General features: G+C 43.2%; 5 protein-coding genes and 1 long non-coding RNA gene across 7 annotated transcripts; 3 read left to right on the forward strand and 3 right to left on the reverse strand.

The window, feature by feature from the left end:
• Nucleotides 1-145: 145 nt before the first annotated feature.
• On the reverse strand, nt 146-3,740 carry tap (Basic helix-loop-helix neural transcription factor tap). The gene has a single exon (XM_018008695.2). It carries the CDS (start codon nt 2,166-2,168, stop codon nt 996-998), a length of 1,173 nt encoding a protein of 390 aa, XP_017864184.1. The 5' UTR covers nt 2,169-3,740; the 3' UTR covers nt 146-995.
• Nucleotides 3,741-3,914: 174 nt separating this feature from the next.
• Nucleotides 3,915-9,016, reverse strand: LOC108614530 (uncharacterized). The gene is made up of 6 exons (XM_018008693.2): nt 8,811-9,016; nt 8,326-8,743; nt 8,020-8,270; nt 7,368-7,961; nt 6,462-7,308; nt 3,915-6,397 (listed from the first exon to the last, which is right to left on the reverse strand). The coding sequence occupies exons 1-6, from the start codon at nt 8,892-8,894 to the stop codon at nt 4,863-4,865; spliced, it is 3,729 nt and encodes a 1,242-aa protein (XP_017864182.1). The 5' UTR covers nt 8,895-9,016; the 3' UTR covers nt 3,915-4,862.
• A 1,881-nt stretch (nt 9,017-10,897) lies between these two features.
• Mip (Myoinhibiting peptide precursor) lies at nt 10,898-16,436 on the forward strand. The gene is made up of 2 exons (XM_018008966.2): nt 10,898-11,186; nt 15,154-16,436. The coding sequence occupies exon 2, from the start codon at nt 15,158-15,160 to the stop codon at nt 15,800-15,802; it is 645 nt and encodes a 214-aa protein (XP_017864455.1). The 5' UTR covers nt 10,898-11,186; nt 15,154-15,157; the 3' UTR covers nt 15,803-16,436.
• A 663-nt stretch (nt 16,437-17,099) lies between these two features.
• Nucleotides 17,100-24,229, reverse strand: LOC108612901 (uncharacterized). 2 transcript variants are annotated; one of them, XR_016269741.1, is made up of 3 exons: nt 23,891-24,229; nt 23,649-23,807; nt 17,100-17,350 (listed from the first exon to the last, which is right to left on the reverse strand). It is a non-coding gene; the product is annotated as an uncharacterized LOC108612901 (long non-coding RNA). The 2 variants fall into 2 exon arrangements; XR_016269742.1 differs by lacking the exon at nt 17,100-17,350 and adding an exon at nt 17,480-18,772.
• Nucleotides 17,559-18,939, forward strand: Or74a (Odorant receptor 74a). The gene is made up of 3 exons (XM_089466993.1): nt 17,559-18,486; nt 18,556-18,651; nt 18,703-18,939. The coding sequence occupies exons 1-3, from the start codon at nt 17,611-17,613 to the stop codon at nt 18,937-18,939; spliced, it is 1,209 nt and encodes a 402-aa protein (XP_089323119.1). The 5' UTR covers nt 17,559-17,610.
• LOC108614670 (transmembrane protein 209) lies at nt 19,055-21,409 on the forward strand. Its single transcript, XM_018008894.2, has 5 exons — nt 19,055-19,211; nt 19,274-19,620; nt 19,674-20,395; nt 20,452-20,781; nt 20,845-21,409. The coding sequence occupies exons 1-5, from the start codon at nt 19,189-19,191 to the stop codon at nt 21,205-21,207; spliced, it is 1,785 nt and encodes a 594-aa protein (XP_017864383.1). The 5' UTR covers nt 19,055-19,188; the 3' UTR covers nt 21,208-21,409.
• Nucleotides 24,230-25,370: the final 1,141 nt, after the last annotated feature.

A 25,370-nucleotide genomic window follows, 5' to 3' on the forward strand; every position in this document is an offset into this window, starting at 1 on the left:
TTTAAGTCTTTTGTTTGAAAATCTGAAATCCGCACACACACACACAAACATACACACACACATGCACTTACACACATGCACAGCTCAGGGTTGTTTAGCTTGACTTTAGCAATTTTCTTTTCCACTTCCATTTTCTGCTTACCTAAGCAGCGCCTTTTGCAGTACTTTTGTTTTGCTTCGGTTTTTCTTCAACTTTATTAGCAAAAATAAATTTTAATAGTTTACATAAAATTCAGCTTAAGTTATAATCGAAATATATATTTGTATATTTGTATGTATAACCTGATTCGCAAAAATGACTAGCTCGCGTTTCTCCTTAGCAATTGCATTGTTAACCCAACCAACTAACTAAATCTAGCTAATGCTTCATCTTAAATATGAGCTTCTGATCTTAATATGTATATAAATATATGGCTTGCTAGCAAAGGTACATGGATGCTCTGACTAAATTTACATGGACAACCGATGCGTTTTGTATTCGATTTTCAAAGCAAAAAGTGTAATTTATACGTATTCATTCATTTCAATCAAATATAAAATAAATTGTTTCATATTTGAGTGTGTATTAATTGATATAGAAAACACTTTTAGCTTTAATTGTTCAGTTCGGTGAGCAAAACAAAAGCTCAATCAGATCAGGAATTCCGATTGAAGCTTTGTTTGGCTCGCTAAGTGAATCAAATCAAATTGATAACTAAGGCCGGTTGGCTTAGCATGGCCTTAGCTATCAATTTAATACTTAATGCAAAATATCAACTGATTGCGAGCCGCAGCGGGACTGAGAGCTGGAAATGTAATACTGACTCAGCTGCTCTAAGCAAATCACTTTTATCTATCTATCTATATGTGATATAGTCACGTAGGTCAAAGGTGAATCGCTAGGGCAGCTCTTGCGTGAATCCTTTCCAGCTGTCGGTGCCGCTTAGGGCTCAGCACACTGTCGAACATATCACCCAGAGAAGATAGACACCCGCACTGATGCCCCCGAAACTGTGCTATACCTGAAACTGTTTATAGTGCAATTGTTGTTGCTGCTGCTGCTGCTGCTGGTGATGATCCTCTTGGTAGTCCTTCCAGGGCGGCGTTTGTGTGTAGAAGCTGCTCTGCTGATGCAGACCCGAGTCCGGCATGGCAGCTGCCTCAAAGCTGCTGCGAAACAGATCATATTTCTCCTGCGAAAAGTGAGACGCAGCCGAAGCTGTGGGCTGTGGACTAAGCTCCGACTGCGCCACCATCTGCTGCTGCTGCTGTTGCTGTTGCTGCTGCTGCTGCTGTTGATAGTAGCGCATGCTGCTGCCCAGATCAAAGCCAGGTGGCTGATAGTCCATAGCCTGGCCCGGCGAATAGTGCATCGGCGGCGTCTGCTGTTGATGCGGTCCGTAGGGAAAGATGCGCCCATTGCCGAACATGGGATACGGCTGCGGGTTCACGAAGAGCGCATCGAAGAGCTCCTTGGTGATGCGCTCGCCACTCAGCGTAAAGTTTTGCAATTTCTCCAGATCCAGATTGATGGTGTTGCCGCTCTCCAGCACCTGCTCCAGCGCAAAGATGTAGTTGTGGGCAAAGCGTAGGATTTCGATCTTCGTCAATTTGGTCTCCTCCGGCAGCGAAGGCAGGGTGACCCTCAGCTTCTCCAGCGCATCGTTCAGTGTGTGCATCCGATTGCGCTCCCGATCGTTGGCCTTCATCCGCCGGAACTTCTTGATGCGCACCACCTGCAGCGGACTGCGCGAACGCGTCACGCGATTCTTGCCGACGGCATATTTACGCTTCGGTCGCGGCGCATTCGGATCCTCCGGCGACTTGACCGGCGTGCTGGTCACCAGCGGCTCGAATGTGGCCGTTGCGGCGCGACTGTTCAGGTGCTCCACCAGCGTGCGACCGCTGCGCGTGCTGTGATTGCTGCTCGTGTCCAGCAGCCCGACGAAGCCAGCAGGTGGCGAGTTCATTTGCATCTCCCAGTTGCCGGCATAGGCCAGCGGCGCTGGCGCTTGAGCTGGCGTTGTGCTGCCGCAGTGTTCGCCAAAGTCCAAACGGCGACGTGAGCTGGTCTGGGCCTCCGTTTCAAAGCTCTTCTCGTAGCCGCTGTCAAAGGAAGCATCGTCATCGTCAGCCTCCTCAAACTGAAACGAATGCGCCGGATTGTAGGCATTGTAACAGGCGGACATGTTGAGATCGCACTAGATTTCCTTATATATATATAGATGCAGCTCTATCTAAAGCACGATATCAACTAGGCGCATTATACTTTGATATATATATTAGCTTGTTCTCGTATATCACTGATAGTTGTGCTCTTCTGTGTAGCCTTAACCGTTTCGCGTGCCCGCACCAACTAAAAGCTGAACAGGAGTGCGCAACGGTTTTATGTGCAGCCATTAGAGAGCTAGTCGAGCTGGTCGAGCTCTGCGAGCTGGTCGAGCTGGCTGGTAAGCCCGCTGATTTAGGCGGGTAACAACCCTCGACGCATTGTCGTCGGTCGCGACGATGGCGGCGCCATGGCACAAATCCCAACAGATATGCGCGGCAGTGATTGCCACTCGCTCTCTAGCCTAAAGGGGGTTGTACACACACACACACGCACACACGCACACACACACACACGCACAGAGACACATTGACAGCAGCAGCAACCACTACCAGTTAAAACGCGAGCATTTTTTACGCTTCAACGTAAGCCAATGGGAGCTATGAGAGTGAATTATCTGTCTCTCAGCTCAGCTCTTCTCTGCTCTGCTCTGCTCTGTCTGGCAGCGAGGATCAGCGCATAAAGTTCAAAGCGGCATGCACTCTGTCGCTTATCAGGCGCCTTTGTCATCTTGTGGCCACTTCATATCAATTGGACGCAACTCTTTTCAATTATTTGTTTATTATTTTTTTGCAACCGCAATAATCATTGCGGGCTTACGCCTGTCGCTAAGCGAATTACCGGCACGTGGCTGTAACACTTCCGTGGGCGCAACATGTGTGAAGCTGCGCTGGCTGGCACGTGCCACAGAATTGGACCAGAGCTTTGTGGCACCAGCCACTTCACAGCTGCTCGAGTGGCTGCCTGAGCCGCCGCCCCAAGGCTGGGTGGGATTGCCACTTTAAGTGGCTGCCACATGCCGCACATGCCCCCGCCCACAATGCGCACGTGCAGGTTTGTTATGATACGTCCGCTCATTCCGTCTAAATTGTTGACACGAGACAACATTTTTTTAAAGTGAGTCGCGAGCCACACTGCTTGGCGCTAATTGAGAGGCCTGAAGCACGCTAATTGTTCCAAATTGATGACAGTTGCCAAGATTTATGGCAATTGAAGAGCTCTTAGAGGTATCTGCAGAGTAAGGGAGCTAAGCGAACTGTGGGAACTTTTCTTTTTTTAGCTGGACATAGATGTGTATTAGTTGTGGTTAGAATATAGTTTATATTTAGTATATATAATGAATCATGATAAAAAAAGAGAAATGTATGCAAATATTATCCACTGATGAACAAAAATTCAATAAAAAATGTTAACGACTGTAGCACACCCATTCGCAGCCACATCCATTTCCCGATTTGCCACGCCCCACTTTAATAGTTAAAGTTTGAATTTGAGTTTCCAGGTCCAAGCTGTACAAGACTTAATTCTACTCTGTTCTATCTTTCATACCGCAAAATGCATTTCCGATTTGCCAATGAAAATAATAATTCATATATTATAAATAAATAAATAAATAAAATAAATAGTTAACAGGAGTATACGTACCAAGTTTCAAGTCTCTAGCTCATAATTTTTTCATGATGAAAACTAATTAAAAAATTGAAGAAATTTTTTACTTACGCATCAGTCCAAATTCCATTTGAATCAACGATCCTTTAAATCATAATAATAATTATTAGAAAAAAATAAATAAATAAATATATAAATACATAATTACATTTTAAAATTTCATTGTTAATACTTTTTCTTTATTTACATTTTTGGTCACATTTGTTTGTATAAGTCTGAAGAATCCAGAGAAACGCAGCCAATAGAGTTAAGCAGTTGAGGTTTTTCGTTTTCGAACACCTATGAGATAAGCCACAGGATATTCTTGTCAAAGCAAAGATTGTAAGCCAAGCAATCGCCGCTTGTCGGATGTGGCTTACAGCAATTCAAATGTTGCCACCGAAATTCACACCACGCGCCACGTGTCGGTGGGTGTGCGCGTGTGTGTATGCGTTGTTATTGTTGTTGTTGTTGTTGTCAGTGTTGGTTGTTGGTGGCTCAAGTGGCAGCCGTCGATCGGACGCGTGTGGCTAATTGAAGGTTTTTGAGTAGGCATAATGCGTATCAATTATACAGTTAATTGAAGTGTGAGCGCTTATTAGGTTAGCATGAAAGTATGTGAATTATTATATGGAAGCTGGCGCATTCAATTTCTCAGCAATTGTCGCCCAAGACTCACGCACACGCACGCACACACACACACAAGCAGACATAGCCTCGAGGCAGTGTTAACTAAATAAAAGCCATGCCAGCTTTGTGCCTGTCCATGAACTGGCTTCTGTACATATATAATTTCATCAAACATCCTAACACCGTCCGAGCCAAAGCAAATACACTCGCATCGACAAATATACATGTATGTGTGCCTCGGGCAAATTGCATTCTAACAAGCGACGCAAATTCAATTTAACAAGCTGCCTGTGTGTGCCCAATCCTTGTCCCTGCCTTGTGTGCCTGTGCCTGCGCCTGTGCGTGTGTGTGTGTGTGTGTGTGTGTGTGTGTGTGTGGCGTGCAACCCCGACTGCATTCGCTCCAGTCACGTAGCTCCGGGCCATGTGTGTGAGCGGGGGAGCGAGAGCGAGAGAGAGAGAGAAACCAGCATCAGCTTAGCAAATGCCTTCCATCTTCAGAAAGGTACGATTTCCTCCTCATAGAGTGGATCCAATTCCAAAGGCACCACCATAGCTGGGAATCGGCTCACGGTCACGGGCACAGGCGACTGCGACGATGACGTCGACTCCGAGGAGAGTTCGATGACATCCGTATCGCCCGTCACGTGCTTCACCTTCGCTAACTTTGGCGGATTCACTTTGATTTTCGTCTGGCTCCATCTGTTACTCCGTCGTCGTCGTCGCAGAGAGGCTGGACGCGCCGGTTCATCCGGTTCTGTGGACGAATCGGAAGTGATGTGCTTAAAGCGTTTCAATTGCACCGAAGGCTTAGGCTCAGCCTTAGGCTCAGCCGAATCGGATGTTATATGCACAAACTCCTTCTTGACTTTGCTTCTGCTGGCGCACTCACTCTGCAGCTCCGAAGTGGGTGTGGAGGCATTGCTGCCGTCAGTGTGGCTCTGCTTGCTTGTCGACGAGGATCTGCTGTGTTCCTGTTGTGTTTTCAATTCCCGGTAATAGTGGTGGAGATTCGTGCGCTTTACGCGCACCCTCAGTCCACGCAGCTGCTCAATGTCCTGTGGTGAGAGCATGTGCAGACGCACCTCCACCTGACGGCTCAAGCACTCCTGAATCAGTCGCGCATCCGCATCGCTAACTGAACTCACGGATGAGCTTGGCTCCTGACTTGAACTAGCATTTGTTTTGAATCGCTTGACATTTTCATTGCTTGGTTGTTTCTCTATCTCTGGCTGATTCGCCGGTTCCGTCCCAACGTCCGTTACCGTCCGCTCCTCCGTCGCCAAGGCACCCGGCATTGCTTTGGCGGCCGCCTCATCTTCTTCGGTTAAAGACTTTCCTCTGAGCTGCAACACTTCTGTCTCCATTGTAAAATCGGAAGTTGGGGCCGGCGGGGGCGTGAACACTTTACTTACGCCAGTTACAGATTCAGATTGTCCCTCCTCGAACTCGTTCGCATCGTGCATGGCCATCATCGATGCTCCAGACTCCAAGCTGTCCGTCTCACTGTTGTAACGGCTGCTGGTGCGTGAGCACGCCTTCTCCCTGCTCGTCTCTAGCTGAGTCGTCGTCGCTGATGTGTTCCGTCTTAAGCCCTGCAAACTTTTGAATTTACTCAGCAGCGAATTACTCTCCATGAGCACATTGTCATCCACTTCCACGTTGAGCTGTTCGACCTTCTCGAAGCTCCAAATGTCAGAAAACGCTTTGAAGCCGCTAGTTTCGTTCGTGTACTTAGCCTGCGATTGCAGTAGCTCACCAATGGAACGCTTCGGCACGTTTGATTCCTCTGGCGGCGGTGGCTTCGGTGTCTCAGCTTCGGGCACCGCTTGCTCGGCCTCCTGGGTCTTCGGCTCTGCTGGTGGCTCGGCAGCAGGAGAACGACGTCCACTGCGCATGGCTCTATCCATGTCACTGATCATCGTATTGGCCACGAGGGCAGCTGCTCGAAAACGAGTGCGCCTTCCAGAGCCTGTATAGTAAGCCTCAGATTCGTCAGATTCCTGTTCCTCCTCATCTTCATCCTCAGAAACTGTTGAGCATAGTATTGAGTCAATATAACTACAACTGATAGTATGTATATCTGTCTTAATTACCTTCCTTCCAGAACTTAATCGGTATTCGGTGGCGCTTCCTGTCCCGGTCATTCTTCTCCCGAGGTGGCTTTTGCGCCTCTTCATCCTCATCGGCGCTCAGTTCAGCATCTCCGTCAGCTGTGCTCACAGCATTCTCGTAGCCCTCCTCGATGGTGCCATAGTCCAATTGAGGCCGATTTTTATACTTTTCATAATCGATTTTCAAATATTTTAGATCATCATTGGCCTCCGCCATGTTTAAGGCCACGAACTTTTGCTTCAGATCCGTGCTCTTCAACAGGGCGCTGCAGCGTTCGTGCAAAGTATTCCATTCCAATGCCCAGGAGTAGCGTTTGTTACGTGGCTGAAAGGCCACCGTGAGCAGGTCCTTGAGTATGCTGCGCGGCAGGCGCAGTGTTTGCAGCGCCTTGGAGATTGGATCATAATCAGCTACAGGTGCATTATGATTGGTAATGGCAACAATTTCATCAACATCAATCGTTGAACTCAACAGCTCATATTTGATATGATGCTCTAATTTATCAGGACGTGCGCCAGCTTTGCTAGAGACAACTTCCTCGTCATCCTTTCGCTTCTTTTTAATGCGCGAGCAACGTTTGACTTCAAAGTAGCTGCTGCGTGTTGGATGTAAATAAAAAGCAGTCAGCCAGAACTCAGCCTCCATGAAGGCGTGCTCCGAAAACACCTTGGCCAGGTCGGCATAGTTATCAGAGAGCTTGTGCTCCAGGTTGAGCATGAATTGCGTGGTCAAGCCCGGATGATAGCGCCAAACTTCAATTGTATTCAGCTTCTGGCCAATTATCTTTAAAAGGATCGCAATCTTGGCAAACTGCCAGCCTCTGAATTTCTATGAAAGCAAAGAATTATTAAAATATAACACATATAAATAGGAATAGGTTAACTTACACGCTCAGCCAGCAATTTGTACACAAAGTCCAACACTTCCTCATTGTTTGGCACATTCTGAAAGACCGGATCTATTTGCCTGTCTAGCTCCTCGTCCACATCCTGCAGCGGTTTCTCATCGTCATCGTAGTTCTTGTAGTTGCCTATATTGCTCGCACGATTGCCCTTGCAGATCTGTTGCTGATAGTTGAGATTCAGATTCACCGTGTGCGGCAGTGCGTGGCTGTTGCGCTGGCACTCAAGCTTCTGCAGTTCATTGAGCAAGAAACGTTCGCTGTTCTCACGCTCCTCCACATAGCGATGCATCAGCACCTTGAACTGTGCTAGGTGCGCCATAAAGTCGTGCTCATTGAGAGCCATCAGCTCTAGCAGCTGATTGCCCAGGACGTAGCTCGTGTAGGCCTCCAGCATGACAGCGAATGAAGTGACGAGGCTCAAATGGAACTTCTTGAACACTATGTGCTCGAAGAAACCATCCTTGCCCAGGCCCAAGCGTACACAAATCTGTGCAATCAGTCTAGCTGGTGTGTAGCCCATGGCCTCCGTATTCGATGCCTCCTGCATGCTCTGCGCATAGAAGCGTATGTTGTACATCTGCCAAAGGGAGTTATATATTAAAGTCAGTGCACTGCATTTTACTCCGTATATCTACCATATTATCAATGTTATATCCACGATTGTCGTCTGCAACAAAAACCGTTAGCAGATAGAGATGCGCTACCAATACTATGGACGTCTGCTCAGAGGGCAAACTAGTGCCACATGTTCTTGGATAACATTTCAGCCAGGCGGCGAGCACACGCAGTGAAAGCTGCTTCACAGCTTCCCAGCTGCCAGCATCGAAGAGTTTCAATAGACGCAAAATAATCAAATGCAATCGCTCCTGCATCAGAAATGTTATATCTACCAAAAGAAGAGAAAAGATTAATTCAAGTCAACACATCGTAAATATTTACACCTTCTGGCGTGGCTGGCGGCACAGCGTGCTCAATCACATTGTGTTTATTCAGCATTAAATTGGCGAAGATCTGCTGCAGGTAAGGCAAGCGCCATGGGTTCATTTGGTAGTTGAGTATATATGGCCAGTCGATGTCGCATAGTCCCTTAATCTTATTGAACTTTGTATGGCCCTTGCTTATGTAGTAAATCAGCATGCGCTTGAGGCTCTCGGAGCACTCAATCCACTCCTGGCTGAACCACAGCTGCAACGTATGATGTGCCAGCATTCGAACAATGTGGCCCAGTTCCTCAGTGATGCATTCACGGCTGTGTATATGGCACGCTTCCCATCCGTATATTAATTGCAGAATGCGATCATCAGGTATCAGCTGATAGACATCCACATCGCTGAAATCCGTAAAGAACACAAACATTTTCTGTCACAAGAGCAAAAGAAAAGCAAAAGTTAGGCTAAGAAAAAGCAGACTCATTTGTGATACTTACTGCATGGAACTCGTCATACTGTATTTTCGCAGCGCACTCAAGAAATTTCTGTTCATTATATTGCTCAGGCAGTATTATATCCATTCTGAGCTTTTTATTCAACAAATGTCAGAAATATTTATTGGGTTTAGAAAAACCCATACAAGTTCTATTTATTTTTCAGCCGGTGTGCACGTCCGCAAGTGATGAGACTTTACGTAGGTCGCTTATCGATAGCAACAAGAGTTGTGTAGCAGCCAGCTTCAGTCATTCAACAACATTGACCGGCATTTTTTGAAAATCGAAATATATCAAATGCATATAAACTACGTAAATGACATTGAGATATTGCTGTACTTATTTTACTTTCAATAATGTGCATGTTTTTAAAATGCATAAGTATATGATAAATTATGTTAGGTTATATGAAGTGTCACAAATGTATGCAACAATGTCATATTAAATTTGCACTCTCATTCATTCGGTTCCGGCTGCCCACACTGTGATTGAGTTTTGATGCCAGCTGGCATATGCAAAGTGCAAACAAATTATTATTAGCTGCCAACAGCGTCTGCTACTTCATCTTACAATGAAAGCACCAAGGGTATTCCTTTAGAAATGTGTCCATTCTAAAGAGTAAATATGTTTGTGTGTGGACGGGGCCGGAGGACGGGGAGGTCAACAGTTGGCCAACAAGCAGGGCTTCAACGCGCGCGGCAGGGCATGACTGCCACTGCAGCTAGATGAGCATTAAAGCCATGATTTCGATTTAATAACATAATTGCATGTATTATAGGGTAGCAAGAAATAGGCCAAAGTCAATTAATATTTTCCATGTAAATGTCAAGTGATTTACAATTGCCGCACTCGAAGACCAAACAGAAAAAACACATGTAGCTGTCTACAATTTGATGATAGCATTATTCCTAACCAATTTATCAGTGGCAAAATCAATTAGTAACTACGTAAGGGCCACAACCAGCCTTCCTTATCGGTTGAGCGATGGGTGTGATATGCCCGTACGTGCGACGCCTGCTCCATAACCCATTCATTATACGCACAGGTAGAGGTGGCACTGTCATAAATATTCCCATCATCGTTTATTTGCCGTCCTCAACCAGAGTGGCTATCAAATGGCACAAATGAAAACCTGTTGATATCCAAAAGAGACAAACATGCATACACACACACACACACACACTGATACACAATTGTCCGTATCAAAGGTTGCGTTCGTAATTGAAGAAACGTTTTTGAAATGTTGCAAGGGAAACAAGTGGAAAAGAGGAGAAAAGAGACAAGCAACAGCTTCGCTGCTCTGCATCTGGCCATCATAAATATTCATGAAGCTCTAAAAGGGTTTTTACTTGTGCGCAAATTCACCCGAAATGGAAAAAAAAAACACACACACACACATTATATATCAATTGGTGTGGCCAAGAAATGCAATTGCAGGCCATCGATTCGCGTTACAAGTACATTCAATATTAAAGGTCAGCATGGGCGTTGGCTAAGCCTAAGTAGTAGGGGATAGGCAGGGGTTGGGGGCGGGCCGAAGCTTAACCAAATGGAGCATGCACATGAATTTGAATGAGCCTACGCGTGGTCACATATATGTATATATATGTGTGTGCATGTGCCTGTGCCTGTGCGTGTGCGTCTCCCAGGGGATGGCAAATAAACATTGCAAAGGCGCGCATGTGTGCCATCAACTTCAGCGCGCAATGCGTTCGTTTCGTCAAACGGCCCCATAGGCGGGGGGACGGAGCTAAAAGTAGGAGCAGGACAAGCGGTAGCGGTAACAGGAAGAGTCACCAAAGGGAGGGGGGCAGGGTGCGGTGGCAGCAAGTTAAAGCAGTAGCAGGGGATATCGACGCTTTGTTGACTGCCCCACTAAGTAGGCAACACTTTTTGGGCCACTTCCGTTGCTGCAGTCGCCAGCTGCGCGACACAAAGCTCGCTATTGTGTGCATGTCTCTCTCGCTCCATGCGTGTGCGTGCGCTCGCGTTTGTGTGTGTGTGTGTGTGAGCACTTCGTGTGTCACGTTCGTACGCTGCAATCGTGTCGCGATTCGCTTCCGTTTTGATTTATAAACGGGCGTCGCGGCCAAGCTGCGTATCATTAACAGTTGATCAACAGGTTTGCGCAGACATCCGAACCGCAGCGCAGTGCAAAGCGAAAAGCAACGAGGCAGTTCATCCAAAGCAGTTCTAATTGAATTGCAGCTGCCACAAATTCAGTTATAAAAGTCATTTCACGTGCTTAACTAAATTTATAGTGTAATAGAACGCGTGCGTATGCAGATCTCTCCTACACTCGGCGCATAGACCACAAACAGCGGAAGTCGAAGCAACATTTCCGGCAGTTCAAATACATTCGAATAATCCAGCATACAGGTGAGTTGATTACGGCAAATGCATATGGGTGATTGGTGCAATAGAAAATATATGAAAAGTGCTTAGCCTGAAACTAATGCAACATATTTCAAATCGAATCTAATGTTATTTTGATTGAATTTGATTTTAAAATCCATTATATAGCTTTAAAAATTTTTCGAGTTTTGAAATTCTATCCGCTTATTTAAAGTTAATCTTAGTCAATTTGTTTAGGTTATAAGAGATTGCAATAATGTCTAAAAATCCTACAACATTTGTTAATTTTGTGGTGGCTAAAAAAATATGGTATAATGGACACTTCCTCAACAAAAATGAAAATTAAGTATTTGGAGCATAAAAATAGAAGTTGTAATGGCATATTTTTTAAAATATAAAAAAATGTTTATATAATATATTTCTTGATATTCCGTTTTAAAAAGCGATTAAATTGAAAATGAAGAAAAATAAACACTTTCTTAAAAAAAAATTTATATATATATATATATATATATATATATATATATATATATATATATATATATATTATATATATATATATATATATATATATATATATATATATATATATATATATATTATATATATATATATATATATATATATATAAATATATTTTTTTTTATTGAAAGTGTTTTATTTTTCTTCATTTATATAGTATAATATATTTTTATTTTTCCTAAAAAAAAAATACAATTTTTCTTTTCTTGTCATATTATATTTACTTGATAAAAAATATTTAACATATTTAAAAAAAATGTATTTCCTAATTTAATCTATAGAATTCAAAGTTGTTTAATATTTATAGAGATTTTTAATTATTGTCTAAATTTTTCAAAACAAATTTGATAAGCTCGAATATAACTTATACACTATTTAAAATTTCATTTACTAATAGCTTGCTCATGAACTAGGTATTTAATCGTTTCTAATATATCAAATTTGAATTCCTTATAAGTGAATTTACTTATATATTAACGTGAGCTCATTTGACATATTTGCTGCAGGAATGACGCAGCTTAAGCTTAATATGTTTACTATATAAACTCGAGAGGCAAATTTGTTGGCATTAAAAAATTGAAATATTAGGCAGTCAAGATGAAGACATTAGCAGCAAATCGAAAGCCTGTTACAAAAAGCTGCAGTACGGGCGAGGGAAGAGTAGAGAAAAAAGTCCCCAAAAACCGAAATACCACAAATAAAAAGAGTAAGAAATAATAAAAAAAAGAGCTCCTAAGCCCCAGTAGCTGGGTTCTCTAGTAAATTTATTTACACTTCTGTGGATATTCTGTTTATTCACGAGCTTTCGTTGTTGCGTGTTCGAGTCGCGATGATTTTTATTCAAATGAAATGTCGTAGAAACGTGGGCCGAAAGCCTGCGTACCTATTTAAACAAAATACTTATAGGCGAATGCCATCCTTTGGCAAATATTGGCGTTGCCTGCTCGAGTAAGGGCGCAATGAATAGTAGAGCGCAAGCAGAGACACGCCTCTCGAAAACACCAACGCCTTCGCCAACACACACACACACACACTCACACACACAATCAGCGAGTGAAATGCGCTATATATATGTACATACGTATATTGGGCACATTTATTTCAAGCAGCTCCTGCTGCAAAGGATGTGCCCCGGCCCAGGCAGTCGCATCAGTCGGAGAAGATGTTGAAGAAGTACCTGTACTTGTCAACGGGCGACATGAGCGTGAATAATGCCTGGACAGCAGCTGCTGAATAATACAGGCCACTCGGAGTTGGCCAAGGGCTCGAGGTTCAGCCAGCACAATTCACTGGCATGTCAGCCCCTAACACAGCCATAAATATATTTTCAGTTAATTTCAATTACAGAACGTGCTGACTCTGGCTCCCAGTTGAACGATTGCCCTTTGCCCCCAAACGACTCTGTGCGTGTGTGTGTGTGTGTGTGTGGGGTCATAAAATTTGATGCGTGCCCTATCGAAACGACGTTGCTATCTATTATAATTTAACGCAAAGCCGCTAAAACTTTCATCCTGGACGTCAATCAATCAACGACAAGCGCACAAATTAAATGCAAACTAAGACAACATAAAACCAAAGCCAAAACCCCGTCGACAATCAGTCAAGGGCCAAGAGCCAAGAGTCAAGATCCGGGCAGCACGACCAACTGCAGCAGCCCGTTGACTCTCCAATTAACTTTCCAATCCCAGCCACATTTGCCATAAAGCAACAATGTGAAAGCATCGTTTAATCGGCGCCCGCTTAGATTAGATACCGATAAGGTCACGCCTCCTGCTCCAGTTGCCGCTGCTCCCGCAGCCTGATGGGACTAGACTATTAACTGCCATTGATATATGTGGTAATAGCTACGCTTTTTTTCGAGAACCTGGGAAAAGCCCTTTTCTCTGGAATTTTTGGTTTTATTACTGCTGGCTTACAGTGCGTAATGTGCGTAATTAGCTCAGTGAAGCATTTCGCTTGATGATATGCATATATTTATGGCAGCTGCTAGTCGAGTAGTTCATTTATTGACCAAATGAAGTTTATGTTGGGCAAGCAACTCTAGACTTGAATTCAAAAGTAGTTGAAATCTGAAGGGCAATCTGTGATTTTGTTTCTTGCTATTGAGAGCTGAAAAATTTCCAAATAGCAGCTGAATTCTATAAAAAAATTTGTATTTCCTACATTGTTGTACATTGAATAATTATTAAATAATTTTTTATTTATTTATTTATTTATTTTTTTTTTTGAATAATTATTTTTTAGTAAATTGAATATGACAAATCTGTCAAATTTTAATATTTTAATTTCGATTTTTCATTTATTATTATTATTATTTTTTTTTTGTATTTTTGTAAGTCTAATAGGCCTAAGACTTCATAGGCAATTTATATAACGAGGTAGCTGAAACATAAACAGATTTCTGAAAAATCTGTGCAAAAGGAAATTAAGTGGAGTAAGCAATATGAAACATAAAGGCCTAAATACCACTCTAAAGACTTCAGTCAGATCAAGAGACAACTAACTAGAGTTGTCAACATTCACTTTCAAAAGCTTATAATTAATTCAATGTTTATTGTAATCGATATATCACAAACCACACAGAGACCACCCGATCCACCCATTTCTGGCAGTGTATGGGTGGCATGTGATTGCTTATTTCAGAGCTCTGACAGCGCATAAGTTGAACCTCTTAAGCAGCAAGGGCAAACAGTGCCAAGCAGCATCACATAGTCTTATCTCTCCCCTCTCGCTCTCACTCTCTCTCGCTCTCTCTAAGGTCTCTCTCAAGTGCGGCTCGTGCATTGGTTCGCAAGTGCAATTCGCAGCCACTTAAGTACAACAGCAAACATATCCATAAGCTTTACTATCATTATACAGTATCGCTTTTAAAGCACACCCACACACTCTCACACACTCTCACACACACTCATGCATTTTTGGGCTGGCGTTAAAAATCCGTGTGGTACAATGCGGCGTATGCGTATTATCAGTATAATGCCTGCTTTAGCAGCTCGCTGTTGCCGCCTACCGCGAGCTACCTCTACCTCTGGCTCATTTGCCGAGCTGCAATGGCCCATTAATAGGCCATAAATTGTAACTGTTATGCGTTGTTGGCTTTTAACGCAGCGGTTGGCATTTGGCATTCGAACTTGGCCTGCCACCGGGAGCTGAGTGCTCGGACAGCCGGCTGACTGCTCGGCCGCCCCACCGCTTTCAATTAGAGTGGTTATTTAGCTAAATCGTTACGCTTGTTGCTGTAATTTGAGGCGTAGGCGGAAATGATTGCCAACAACATCAGCAACAGCAGCAGGAGCAGCAGCAGGAGGAGCAACAGAAAAGGCACCCACTGCGTGCCCCAGGGAAAACAGGGCAACACGGCGCTTTAACTTAATTGATCCACGCACTTCTCCCGCCTCAGTTGCCCGCACAATGTTTCAATTTTTCACATTTTTCACTTCGTATTCACATTTCGTCTTTTGCCTTGCAGGAACATGGCTCAGTCGGGAATCAGCTCGAGTTGCGCGACGCAGAGTTTTGGGCTGTTGCTGCTGCTGCTCTTTCTGCACAGCAGCCGAGCAGCCGCCATGGCAAGTGGCCAGAGTGGCAACAACAATGAGCTGGCCGCCACGGGACTCACTGATCAGGTGGTTGAGCAATTGGGCGATAATGATCTCTACAACAACAAACGCGCTTGGCAATCGCTGCAGAGCTCCTGGGGCAAACGGTCGTCGAGCGATCCGGCTGCCCTGGAAATGGATGATTCGATCTATATGACGGGACACTTTGTGCCGCTGGTCATCACCGACGGCACCAACACCGTCGACTGGAACACCTTCGAGCGCTGGGCCAGCAACAATCAGGAGCAGCAACTGCAGCAGCAGCAGCAGCAGCAGCAGCCATCGACTTCCCTTGAAGACGCCGATGAGTTCAACTCGGAGAATGGCATGGAGAAGCGCGCCTGGAAGAACATGAACGTTGCCTGGGGCAAGCGGCGTCAGGCACAGGGCTGGAACAAGTTTCGAGGTGCCTGGGGCAAGCGCGAGCCCACCTGGAACAATCTGAAGGGCATGTGGGGCAAGCGCGATCAATGGCAGAAGCTGCACGCTGGCTGGGGCAAGCGCTCCCTCAACAACTAAACTAATCTCGCTCAGCCCCCACACACACACATAGGCAACAAAATACCAATGGATGCATCACTTAACTATATATAAATATGAAATATCTGTGTATACAAATATACGAAATCTAAGATAACTTATTTCCCCAGTAGAGTCTCTCGATGTTCTAGCGAAAAAACAAAAAACAAAAAACCAAGGATGTAGGTCAAATTCCGAAAATGTATGAAAGCGCTCGCCACAAAAACAACAACAAGAAGGAGAAGAATAACCAAAAAAAAAAAAAAAAAAAAAATCGAAAAATTACCAAAGTATTTGTAATTTGCCTAAGTATATATATATATATATAAATATATATTTATGTCTTTTTGGTAGCTGAAGCCAGTATTATAATCCAAGTATATAATCAAAACACACACATACACACACCTATACCAAGTTGAAACTCGGAACATGACACTAGTTTCTAGAAACAAGAAAAACCTTTAACTTAGTTAATCGAATTGTGCATATTTTTTAAATACGTATACATACCAGGAAACAAAAGCATGGCAATTACTATATACATACATACAGATATGTGTATATATATATATATGAGTATATATATGCCTAAATCAAATTATCTGAATAAATTAACGAAAATCCATCAATATACAGTGGCTTGAATTTATTGTTTATTTGAATTGCATTTAGTTGGGACTTTAGCTGGAATCTGATTGGAACGTGTGCATATGACGAAAACCAATAGGAATTTGATGGCCTCTTAGCTGTGCATTTCGGGACTAACTCTTGACGTATGTTTGGGGCTCGGATTCCTTAAAGGATGTTACTATCAATACTTACTTCACTTTTATATATTAATTAATTATTTAAATATTTTTCCAGAAGCCTAACGATTATAATGCTCACACATATTCTGTCAGGTTTCTCGGCTCTCGTGTTGATATTGGTATAAATAAAATATTTACACTTGACCACCTACAAAACAAACCAGGTGGCTCACATAATATTGCTCTGTTAGCCTGCCAAAAAATAAATAAAACCCTAAAAAAGGTTTAGTTCCCCAACTTTATATATATAGTATTTGATAGCTATAAAGTGATTAAAGCAAAATTTAAATAGAAATTTTGCTTCATTTTAAATATAAAAGATATTTTGAAAAAATTTAATTTAATGCTTTAAAACATACAAATAAATTTTGTAAAATGTAACTATAAATTTATATATAAATTTCACAAAACATATTTGACTAAAAATGCTAAGAATCTTAAGTATAATTATATATACATATATTATATGACACTAACTCCTTGATTTATTTTAATTAATTTAATTTTAGCATTCAATTTTGTCTACATATTTTTTGCGGCTTTGAGAGCAATGTCTTAGCTTATTTTAAATTTGGCTAACGAAGCCTTCAAGGCTTCTTGGAAATGCCTTGACTCGTATTCCCATGCGAGCTGTCAAATATCTTTAGAAGTCGACCTCTAAAAATAAATCTCTGGTTTGAGTCGGCTTTAGTTTCCATTCCATTCTGTTCCATGCCATTTCGTGCCATTGATTCAGCTGTGAATTGAACATGTTTCATTGAGAATTTCGTTCTTGTAACATGAATTAATAGTATAGAATAATTAATTATTTAACACAATTAAAACACACAAATTTAATTTTGTTTATTTATTTTCATGACTCGCTTAAGGAACTCATTAAATATGAACTATAAATAATTTAGGAATACTTAAGAGCAATTAGTTTTGATTGAGTTTCGAGTATAAATAGTTAGTTCATGTTGCCGAGGCTAACAGTTCATCGAATCTAGTCTAGCTATGAGGTATTTGCCACGCCTCAAAGATGGCAGGCCTGCGCCAATGTCTTGGCCTCTGGCCCTGTATCGACGGCTCAATCACATCGCTTGGCCGCTGGAGGATGGCGTCAGTCGTCGAGTGGTGCTGCTCGAGCGCTTCGTCATCTTTGTGGGATTCCTGGTATTCTGCCTGCACAACGAAGTGGACATGCATTATTGCCTAGCCAATAGAAAGGATATCGACAAGATGCTCACGGGCATGCCCACGTATCTGGTGCTCTTCGAGCTGCAGATCCGCTGCTTCCAGCTGGCCGTGAAGAAGAACGCGTTCAAGCGCCTGCTGCAGAAATACTATGCGGATATCTATGTAACGGAGGAAGCCGAGCCTGTGATCTTCGCTCGCATACAGAGGCAGATGCTGGCCACTCGCCTCAACTCGGTGGCTTATCTGATGGCCCTGCTGAACTTCTTGCTGGTGCCCGTGCAGAACATAATTCACCATCGCAGGGAAATGCTCTATAAGCAGGTGTATCTCTTCGACAACACGAAGCTGTATTTCTATATACCGCTAATCTGCGCCAACTACTGGGTGGGCATAATCATAACCTCGATGCTCTTCGGGGAGCTGAATGTGCTCGGAGAGCTGATGATGCACCTGAATGCGCGCTACAAGCTGTTGGCACGAGATCTGCATCGAGTGGCCCAACATTTGCTGGAGAGCGCCCACCCAGCAGAGATCTCAGCGAAATATAGAAGAGCAGTCGTCCATATACTGCGACGCAATGTGGCTTTGAATCAATTCGGCGAGCAAATGGAATTGGAATTCAGTTTTCGTATATTCATATTGTTTGCTTTCAGCGCTGCTCTGCTGTGTGCCATGGGATATAAGGCATATACGGTATATTTCTTAGAGCCACATTGAATTCTCATTATACACTTGCTTCACCATGCTCTCGCTTCTCTGCAGAATCCATCGGCCAATATTGTTTACATCGTGTGGTTCGCAGCGAAGCTCTGTGAACTCTTAGCTTTGGGCATGCTTGGCTCGATTGTCTACACAACAGTCAGTTTCTTACTCTTCTTATATCTCAAATTAATTATACTGAATTTACAGACGGATCAGTTGAGCCTTATGTACTACAGTTGCGAGTGGGAGCAGATCATCCACAAGTCGAGCAATGCATCTGAAAATGTTCAACTTATGAAGGTCATCACACTGGCAATTGAAATAAATTGTCGCGCTTATTGCTTAACGGGCTTAAACTACTTTCGTGTCACTTTAGTTGCCGTGCTTAAGGTAAGGTGTTTAGCTATTCAATTATTATTATATTTATCAACTTTTTTCAGATAATACAAGGCGCATTTTCATACTTTACTTTTCTAACTTCTATGCGCTAAGTAATTCAAATTGGCGTCTTGTAGCAGTCAGCTTCGCGACGGTGCCTACTGTTTTTATAGAGTTACCATACAAATATTTATCTCTTCAGTCTATCGATAACACATGCATTTGATATTTTATGTGTACACACTTTTTTAGGCCGCCAATTTACGGCATTTTATTTAGGAAATACACATTGTGCGCAGATATTTTTTGCAAAACATGAATTTCTCTGGCAATAAATGGTAAAATGTGGTTGCATTAAAACTGATAAACTTCTTTCATGTACGTTCATTGCTATTTGCAGCTCGCCAAGTTTTCGCAGCCCCGCTGCACAGCAACAGCAAAGCCGGCAACTGTCTCGCCTCAATGTGCAGGAAAACTTGGAGCATCGCCAGAAGCGTGCAGAGGCCAGAAACTATTTGAAATGGGGCTTTATTAACATAATTTTGTTGACATTGATCTGTGTGGATCTGTGGCAAACATGCCTCTCGATGCGCAGCACCCTATGGTATCAAGTCGAATTCTCAGTTGCCGTCTGCATATCCCTCAGCGTTGCCGCTTGTGCTGGAAAATACTTTTGGTGGCTCTGCATTGACAACACACCACTGTGCGTAACGGAAGTGCAACGGTGTCTTCTGGACGAAGGCAATGGTAAGGAAATCATGCAAGCCATCATACCATTGATAAATACGTTCCACTTTTAGATAATACCTTTCAATGCATAAAGAATCTGTCGAAACCTCGTTCGTGTGAACCGGAATATGACGATGTCACAGGACCCATTATCAATTGGCACTCTTCATTCGAAGACTCTCGCTGGAACTCGCAGTCGACTCGCCGCAGTGTTAGTCCAATGCGCAGCCCGGTTCAACAAAGAAAGAAGCAACAGCAACAGTTCAATCAGTCCCACAATCGCTCCATTAGTAATCAGTCCCACAATCGCTCCATTAGTAATCAATCCCACAATCGCTCCATGGGCAATCAATCCCTCAATCGTTCCATGGGCAATCAATCCTACAATCGCTCCATGGTCGGAAATAACTCGCTCAATGTGAGCAATGACTCTGTCTACATGTCGCCCTATGCGGAAGTTTGTCGCGAAGATTTTCCCACTGACGTGCGAAAGCTGCCCGCATTGATGCGAAGGGCAGAGCTGGAGAGAGAGCGCAGCTATGCCGAAATGGCAGATACATCAACAATGCAGAGCATAGGAGCAACCAATTCCTTTTGGAACTATTGCAATAATGCTGCCTTCATGCTGAAGCGTACCATCTATCAATTGGCACCAGCGCCAGTGCCCTCCACAGAGAATGCGCCCTCGTCCATCGAAGACTTTGGCATTGTTCAATTTAAGGATGGCAACTCGGAGGTCATCAAGCGCATCTCAACGGTTAAGCTGTCACAGTATCTAAGCAATCTCAGATATGTAAGAATAGTTACTAAACTGCCAGCTATCCATTTCTAAATCATCTTTGCTTCCAGTGGATCTCGACGACCATATTGCAGCGCCTGGTCAAGCAGATCGATAACATGGACGAAATCTTTCGTCAGCGTGGCCTTAGCGACTTCAAGATTGGCGCCGTGGGTCTGGAGCGCTTGCGCAAGATGGCAGAGAATCAACAATTCGTGCAGAGCTGCGCGCCCATGCTGCCGCTGCTGTTTCCATTTCTGGACACCTTCACCAACCAGGAGTATCTAGTGCAGCGCATTAGAGATCTTGCGGAGGGCTCTTGCATGGGCGACTATCGCTGGAACTCGGGCGATTCGTACAAAGGCAAAGTGTGGGGCACTCATCTGCCCACAGACGCAGCAGTGAGTGAACTCTAAAAATAAGCCTTGAATAACTTTTAATGCTGTTCTTGTATATCCTTGCAGATAGTGTTCCATCTGTTCTGCGTTTACTTTGACAGCCAATTGATGCCACTGCCGCAGGGTGGCGGCCGGCCCTTCTACTCCCGCTATGTGCTCATACGCGAGGAGAAACGCTCCACCAAAGAGATTATAAACGCTGTGAATAACAAGGCCCACTGCGCCATACTCGTGACGAACATTCAGCTGAAGCCAAAGTTCAATTTCATCAGCGAAAAGGAACTGCACAATTGCGCCAATGATCGCAACAATTTGTTTTACGTTATCATACAGTTCCTGATTTATATGCGCAGCCATCAGGAATCGATGCTCGAAGGCGTCAATTTGGGCAAGAGCGGCATCAATATAATGTGCGTGATTGGAGACTGAACCACTAGCTATATAGAGACATTTATTGGCATTTCTGGACTTGGCCGGTTAAGTGGAATGGCCGGCACACACACACACACACAACTACAAAAAAAAATTGATAATTATTTATATATGTATGTACGTTTATTGTTACACTGGCTGGATGGACAAGCCATAGCAGAGCATATTGAACTATTAAATTATGCATTGTAATTATTAAGTCAATTGCCAAGACGACAACAACATACCCATGCACTTGTAACTGTAAACATGTGCGCGGTTTTTGCGGTCAGAGCAGTCGCTGCGGCACGCTGCTTGCTGCTGGCCACAATGCATCATCATCAAAGTGTCATGTGAACTTTTGAGCGGGCGCCATCCGTTACTGCTGTTGTTGTTGCTGCTGTTGCTGTTGCTGTTATCCTTGCGGTCATTGCGGTCTGCGCTTTGCCAACAATTAACTTATGCCTTGGACCTCACCCAAGTCAGTTAGCTCACACACACAATGACTGTCAAGCCGTGGTCGGGCACAGGTGCAGAACTTTAATTGCTTTTTCATGATTTTCAATATATACTACATACATACACACATACACACATACACACATTTATGCATGTACATACTGTGTGTTGGTGACTGGTCAATGGCCCAAAAGAGAAGGCGACACTATACTACTACGATAACTCCCATGTGGCAGCTCCAACACAACACAGTTCGAAGAGAGTGACAAAATTAATGGCTTCCGGCAATGAGTGTCGTCATTTTGTTAAGCTTAAGAAAAGCGTTTGCAGAAAATGCTGGCTGGCTTGCTGGCCAACACGGGGCATCATGTGCCAGACCCGGAGAAAGCCGAGAAAGAGTAAAACCAGCGACTGACATGAACTCTTGACTACCTACGGCTGCATACACTTAACGCCATGTGGCATTGGCTCTCGGCTGTTGACTGCCTGGCTCTGCGTTTGCTTTGCTCGTGGCTTGTGCTCCTCCTGCATGGCCATTTTTCTTGGCCATGCTCATTTTAGACGGCAGGCTGGCTGGCGGCTGGCGGCTAGCGGCTGGCAGGCAACGGCGCTTCGGTTAGCCTGTTTCTGTTTCAAGCTCTTTGTTCATTTGACGTTGAATCGCTTGGTTGGTTATTTTAATGCCGTCGTCGTTGTAGCTGGCACCTCGGGTGAGTAATGTGCTTGGGTTGTCAACTTTACACTTTTATCCCTCGCATTATGTTTGCTTTACCTACACACACACACACACACACACACACAGACACAAACACATACCACCCACTCACACTCACCCCATCACCTTCGCCTGGGTGATATGTTTTCTTGATACTTTTTCTCAACTTGTAAATTGGCTTAAAAATAATTTGTCAAAGCATTTCAGCGTACAGGGGATTGGGTGTGCCTGGCTGTCGCTCTTTCGCTCTCGCTCACGCTATCTCTGCATCTCCCTCACTCGCTCGCTTGGCATTCTCGCCGCCAAATTGTGTGGTGGACCCCCCACGAGAAGGTTAACAAATTTTTTTCTTTTAAAGAAACGCATGTGCGCGTCTTCATATCCAATTAGAAAAGTTTTCCTTCGGCTGCACCGTAATTGTGTTGATTAGTGCGGCTCGCTGGCTTCCCATAGGCAGCAGATGGATTTCACCTTTAGGTTTGGCTCCATCTCCCTGCGCCACTCCCACTCCCACTCCCTTTCCCACTCTCTTTCTCTCTTAGCTGTGCTAAATAAAAAACACTTTAAAAGAACTGAAACGAGATTCGAATTGCTTGTTATATTCAATCGGCTTACACAAAACTTCGATCTAATATTATTCCGCCAGTCACTCCACAAAAAAAAAGTTTATATATATATATATACATATTATATATATAAATATCCTGCACGCTGTTGTCCTGCCGCAAAATGTTTGTACACAATAAACTGGCTAGTGGCAAAGCTTTTACTTTTCGGCTTTCTTTTTCTTTTCCTATTTTTTTCCTGCTTCCCTTCTGTTCTTATATTTTTTTTTTTTTGCTGCTTATTTATTTTTACTTTGGTTATACCCTGTTAAGCGTGTGTAAGTAGGGTATATGAGCATTCTATACAACATTTGATCGTGACAGAATTGATTGTGTTCATAGAGATGTGTATCAATAAAGCAAATAACTATGTATATGTATATATATAACCCAGTTTAAAGTCCTAATATACAATATAGATTATTATGGTATAGTATTTTATAAGTGTTCCATCTTATGAAATACAACAATATATCTTAGCCTAGTCCACTTGATTATAGTGTATATAGTGTACTGCATAGTATAGTATAATATATTATAAGATGGATTATAGTATATTATAGTACAATATGGTCTACAATAATACATATATAGAATGCTGTACTAGAACCACTCTCCCTACACTAAAAGGTAATTAACATGCAGTACCACACATTTATATCTAAGTTAGCTTAACTTACTTTCAGCTCAAGCTAATTTTCATAGCACTCCCAGCGCAGCCTCAAGTCGTGCACAAGTTTTCTTCTCTCTCCCTCTTTTTTGTGCCCTCTTGCTCTAGTCGCTTTCCATCTACGGCTCGTTTGGGGCGGGGTGCCACATTAATGAACAAAATATTTTTCCTATTATGCGCCAATATGGTTGCCCATATTTCGGTTTATTTAATTTTGCGCAAATAAAACGGAAGTGGCATTTTTATTTTTACCAGAGCAGATTCTAGTGCCCGTTCCCGTTCCCGTTCCCTCAGCCTCTCGCTTGCTCTCTTGGCTTGCCCTTTGCCTTGTCCACATTCTGCTCGTTCTTGATCCTGTCTCATATTTGTGCGCTCCATAAAATCCTGATGCGAAGCCAAACAAACTTGCGACAATGATGATAATGTCGATGCTTAAATGTTGAACAAATATTTGCCGCAGTTTCATTTCATTTTTATTTTGTTTATTCTTTTTTTTTTTATTCCTTTTTCATCTTATTTTTTAAACAGGCAATTTGTTTAGTGCAGACGCCGAGAGCTTTAAAAAGTCGTCGACTTGTGTGTTATGTGTATATATATAGATATATATAAATATATATGGATATAGCCCCGCCCACTTTCTAATTGCACGCAGTTGTGCGTTTTCCCAGGAACTTCATTGGGTACGCTGCCTGTCCTCATAGAGGAATTGGCATAGCAAATGGCTGTCATTTCCGAGTTTTTTACATGCCCTACGAATTGAGCATTCGAATATGTTTAGCAAATGTGTAACGCTTAATCAAAGACTAATCGTTGCATGTAGTTAAATCTAATGGCGGAATATGTAAACTTGCAGTAAAACTTTCTGGCAATGGGAAATGCCCATTTATGTCTGGTGTTAAAGCAATAACAGAACTGAGTATATTTCTTGTATTAAAGGTCTATAGACGATATCTGCTTTAATGGCATATACTTAGCTTACTTTAAATTTCTTTAATAGAGCATTTCACATTTGTCTTACTTCTACAGTGTTTCCCCTTCGCTTTCATTTCCTACACCTTTTTAATTTGCGTTCGTTTCGTTAATGGCCAAACTGAGTTTTTCTAGCAGCTATTCGAGCAGGGAAATTTAAGCCATGCAGCTTATCTATTGACAGCCCGAGCATATGAGTGCCTTGCCATGGCAAACCCCATGCAAATGCAAAGTGCCCGGAGCTTAGCTATTGAAATAATAATTAGAAGCCGTCAAATGCGCAATGCTGCAGTTGCCACACACCTGCCCAGGTGTCGTCTTCAAATTAGATGCTGCAAAGCAACCGCTGATGCTAATGCTGCTTCAGTTGCTGCTCCTGCTGCTGCTCCTGCTGTTGCTGCTTTGGTCTTCAATACCGTTGCTGATAACTTACGCAACTAAGCTGCAGGCCACTTGCTGCCACACACACATACACACACACGCACACAGCAGCATTTGCATTTAATCGGATTTGTTGACCAGATTACAGGTACGAGCACGCATACAACGACTCTGATTTGAGCACTGGGCGAGCAAAAAAGAGAATCACTTGTTGTGTAATATGCTATATATGATGGGTGTGCGTCTGTGTGTGTGCGTGTGTCTGTGTGAGTGTGTTGACCGCAGCCAAATGCCATGACAAATTAACGTGGCTGCCAATTCAAGTTGAGTCTTACTGCTCCATATTGATCCTCTTGTTGCTGCTGCGCCAGCTGCTGGGCAT

The sequence above is a fragment of the Drosophila arizonae genome, chromosome 4, assembly GCF_054131065.1.
Source record: "Drosophila arizonae isolate 15081-1271.41 chromosome 4, UAZ_ARI_1.0, whole genome shotgun sequence".
In the NCBI taxonomy this organism is placed as follows: domain Eukaryota; kingdom Metazoa; phylum Arthropoda; class Insecta; order Diptera; family Drosophilidae; genus Drosophila; species Drosophila arizonae.

What these genes read in the sequence shown, in the direction of transcription:
- LOC108614670 (XM_018008894.2), top strand. Translation starts at nt 19,189, where the DNA reads ATGAATTTCTCTGGCAATAAATG. An exon ending in ATCTAAGCAATCTCAGATAT is followed by an intron (nt 20,396 to 20,451) that starts GTAAGAATAGTT and finishes CTTTGCTTCCAG; the next exon opens with TGGATCTCGACGACCATATT. An exon ending in ATCTGCCCACAGACGCAGCA is followed by an intron (nt 20,782 to 20,844) that starts GTGAGTGAACTC and finishes ATATCCTTGCAG; the next exon opens with ATAGTGTTCCATCTGTTCTG.
- LOC108614530 (XM_018008693.2), bottom strand. Translation starts at nt 8,894, where the DNA reads ATGGATATAATACTGCCTGAGCAATATAATGAACAGAAATTTCTTGAG. An exon ending in AGTATGACGAGTTCCATGCA is followed by an intron (nt 8,744 to 8,810) that starts GTAAGTATCACA and finishes CTCTTGTGACAG; the next exon opens with AAAATGTTTGTGTTCTTTAC. An exon ending in GATATAACATTGATAATATG is followed by an intron (nt 7,962 to 8,019) that starts GTAGATATACGG and finishes TCCCTTTGGCAG; the next exon opens with ATGTACAACATACGCTTCTA.
- Or74a (XM_089466993.1), top strand. Translation starts at nt 17,611, where the DNA reads ATGAGGTATTTGCCACGCCTCAAAGATGGCAGGCCTGCGCCAATGTCT. An exon ending in TGGGATATAAGGCATATACG is followed by an intron (nt 18,487 to 18,555) that starts GTATATTTCTTA and finishes GCTTCTCTGCAG; the next exon opens with AATCCATCGGCCAATATTGT. An exon ending in GCTCGATTGTCTACACAACA is followed by an intron (nt 18,652 to 18,702) that starts GTCAGTTTCTTA and finishes CTGAATTTACAG; the next exon opens with ACGGATCAGTTGAGCCTTAT.
- Mip (XM_018008966.2), top strand. Translation starts at nt 15,158, where the DNA reads ATGGCTCAGTCGGGAATCAGCTCGAGTTGCGCGACGCAGAGTTTTGGG.
- tap (XM_018008695.2), bottom strand. Translation starts at nt 2,168, where the DNA reads ATGTCCGCCTGTTACAATGCCTACAATCCGGCGCATTCGTTTCAGTTT.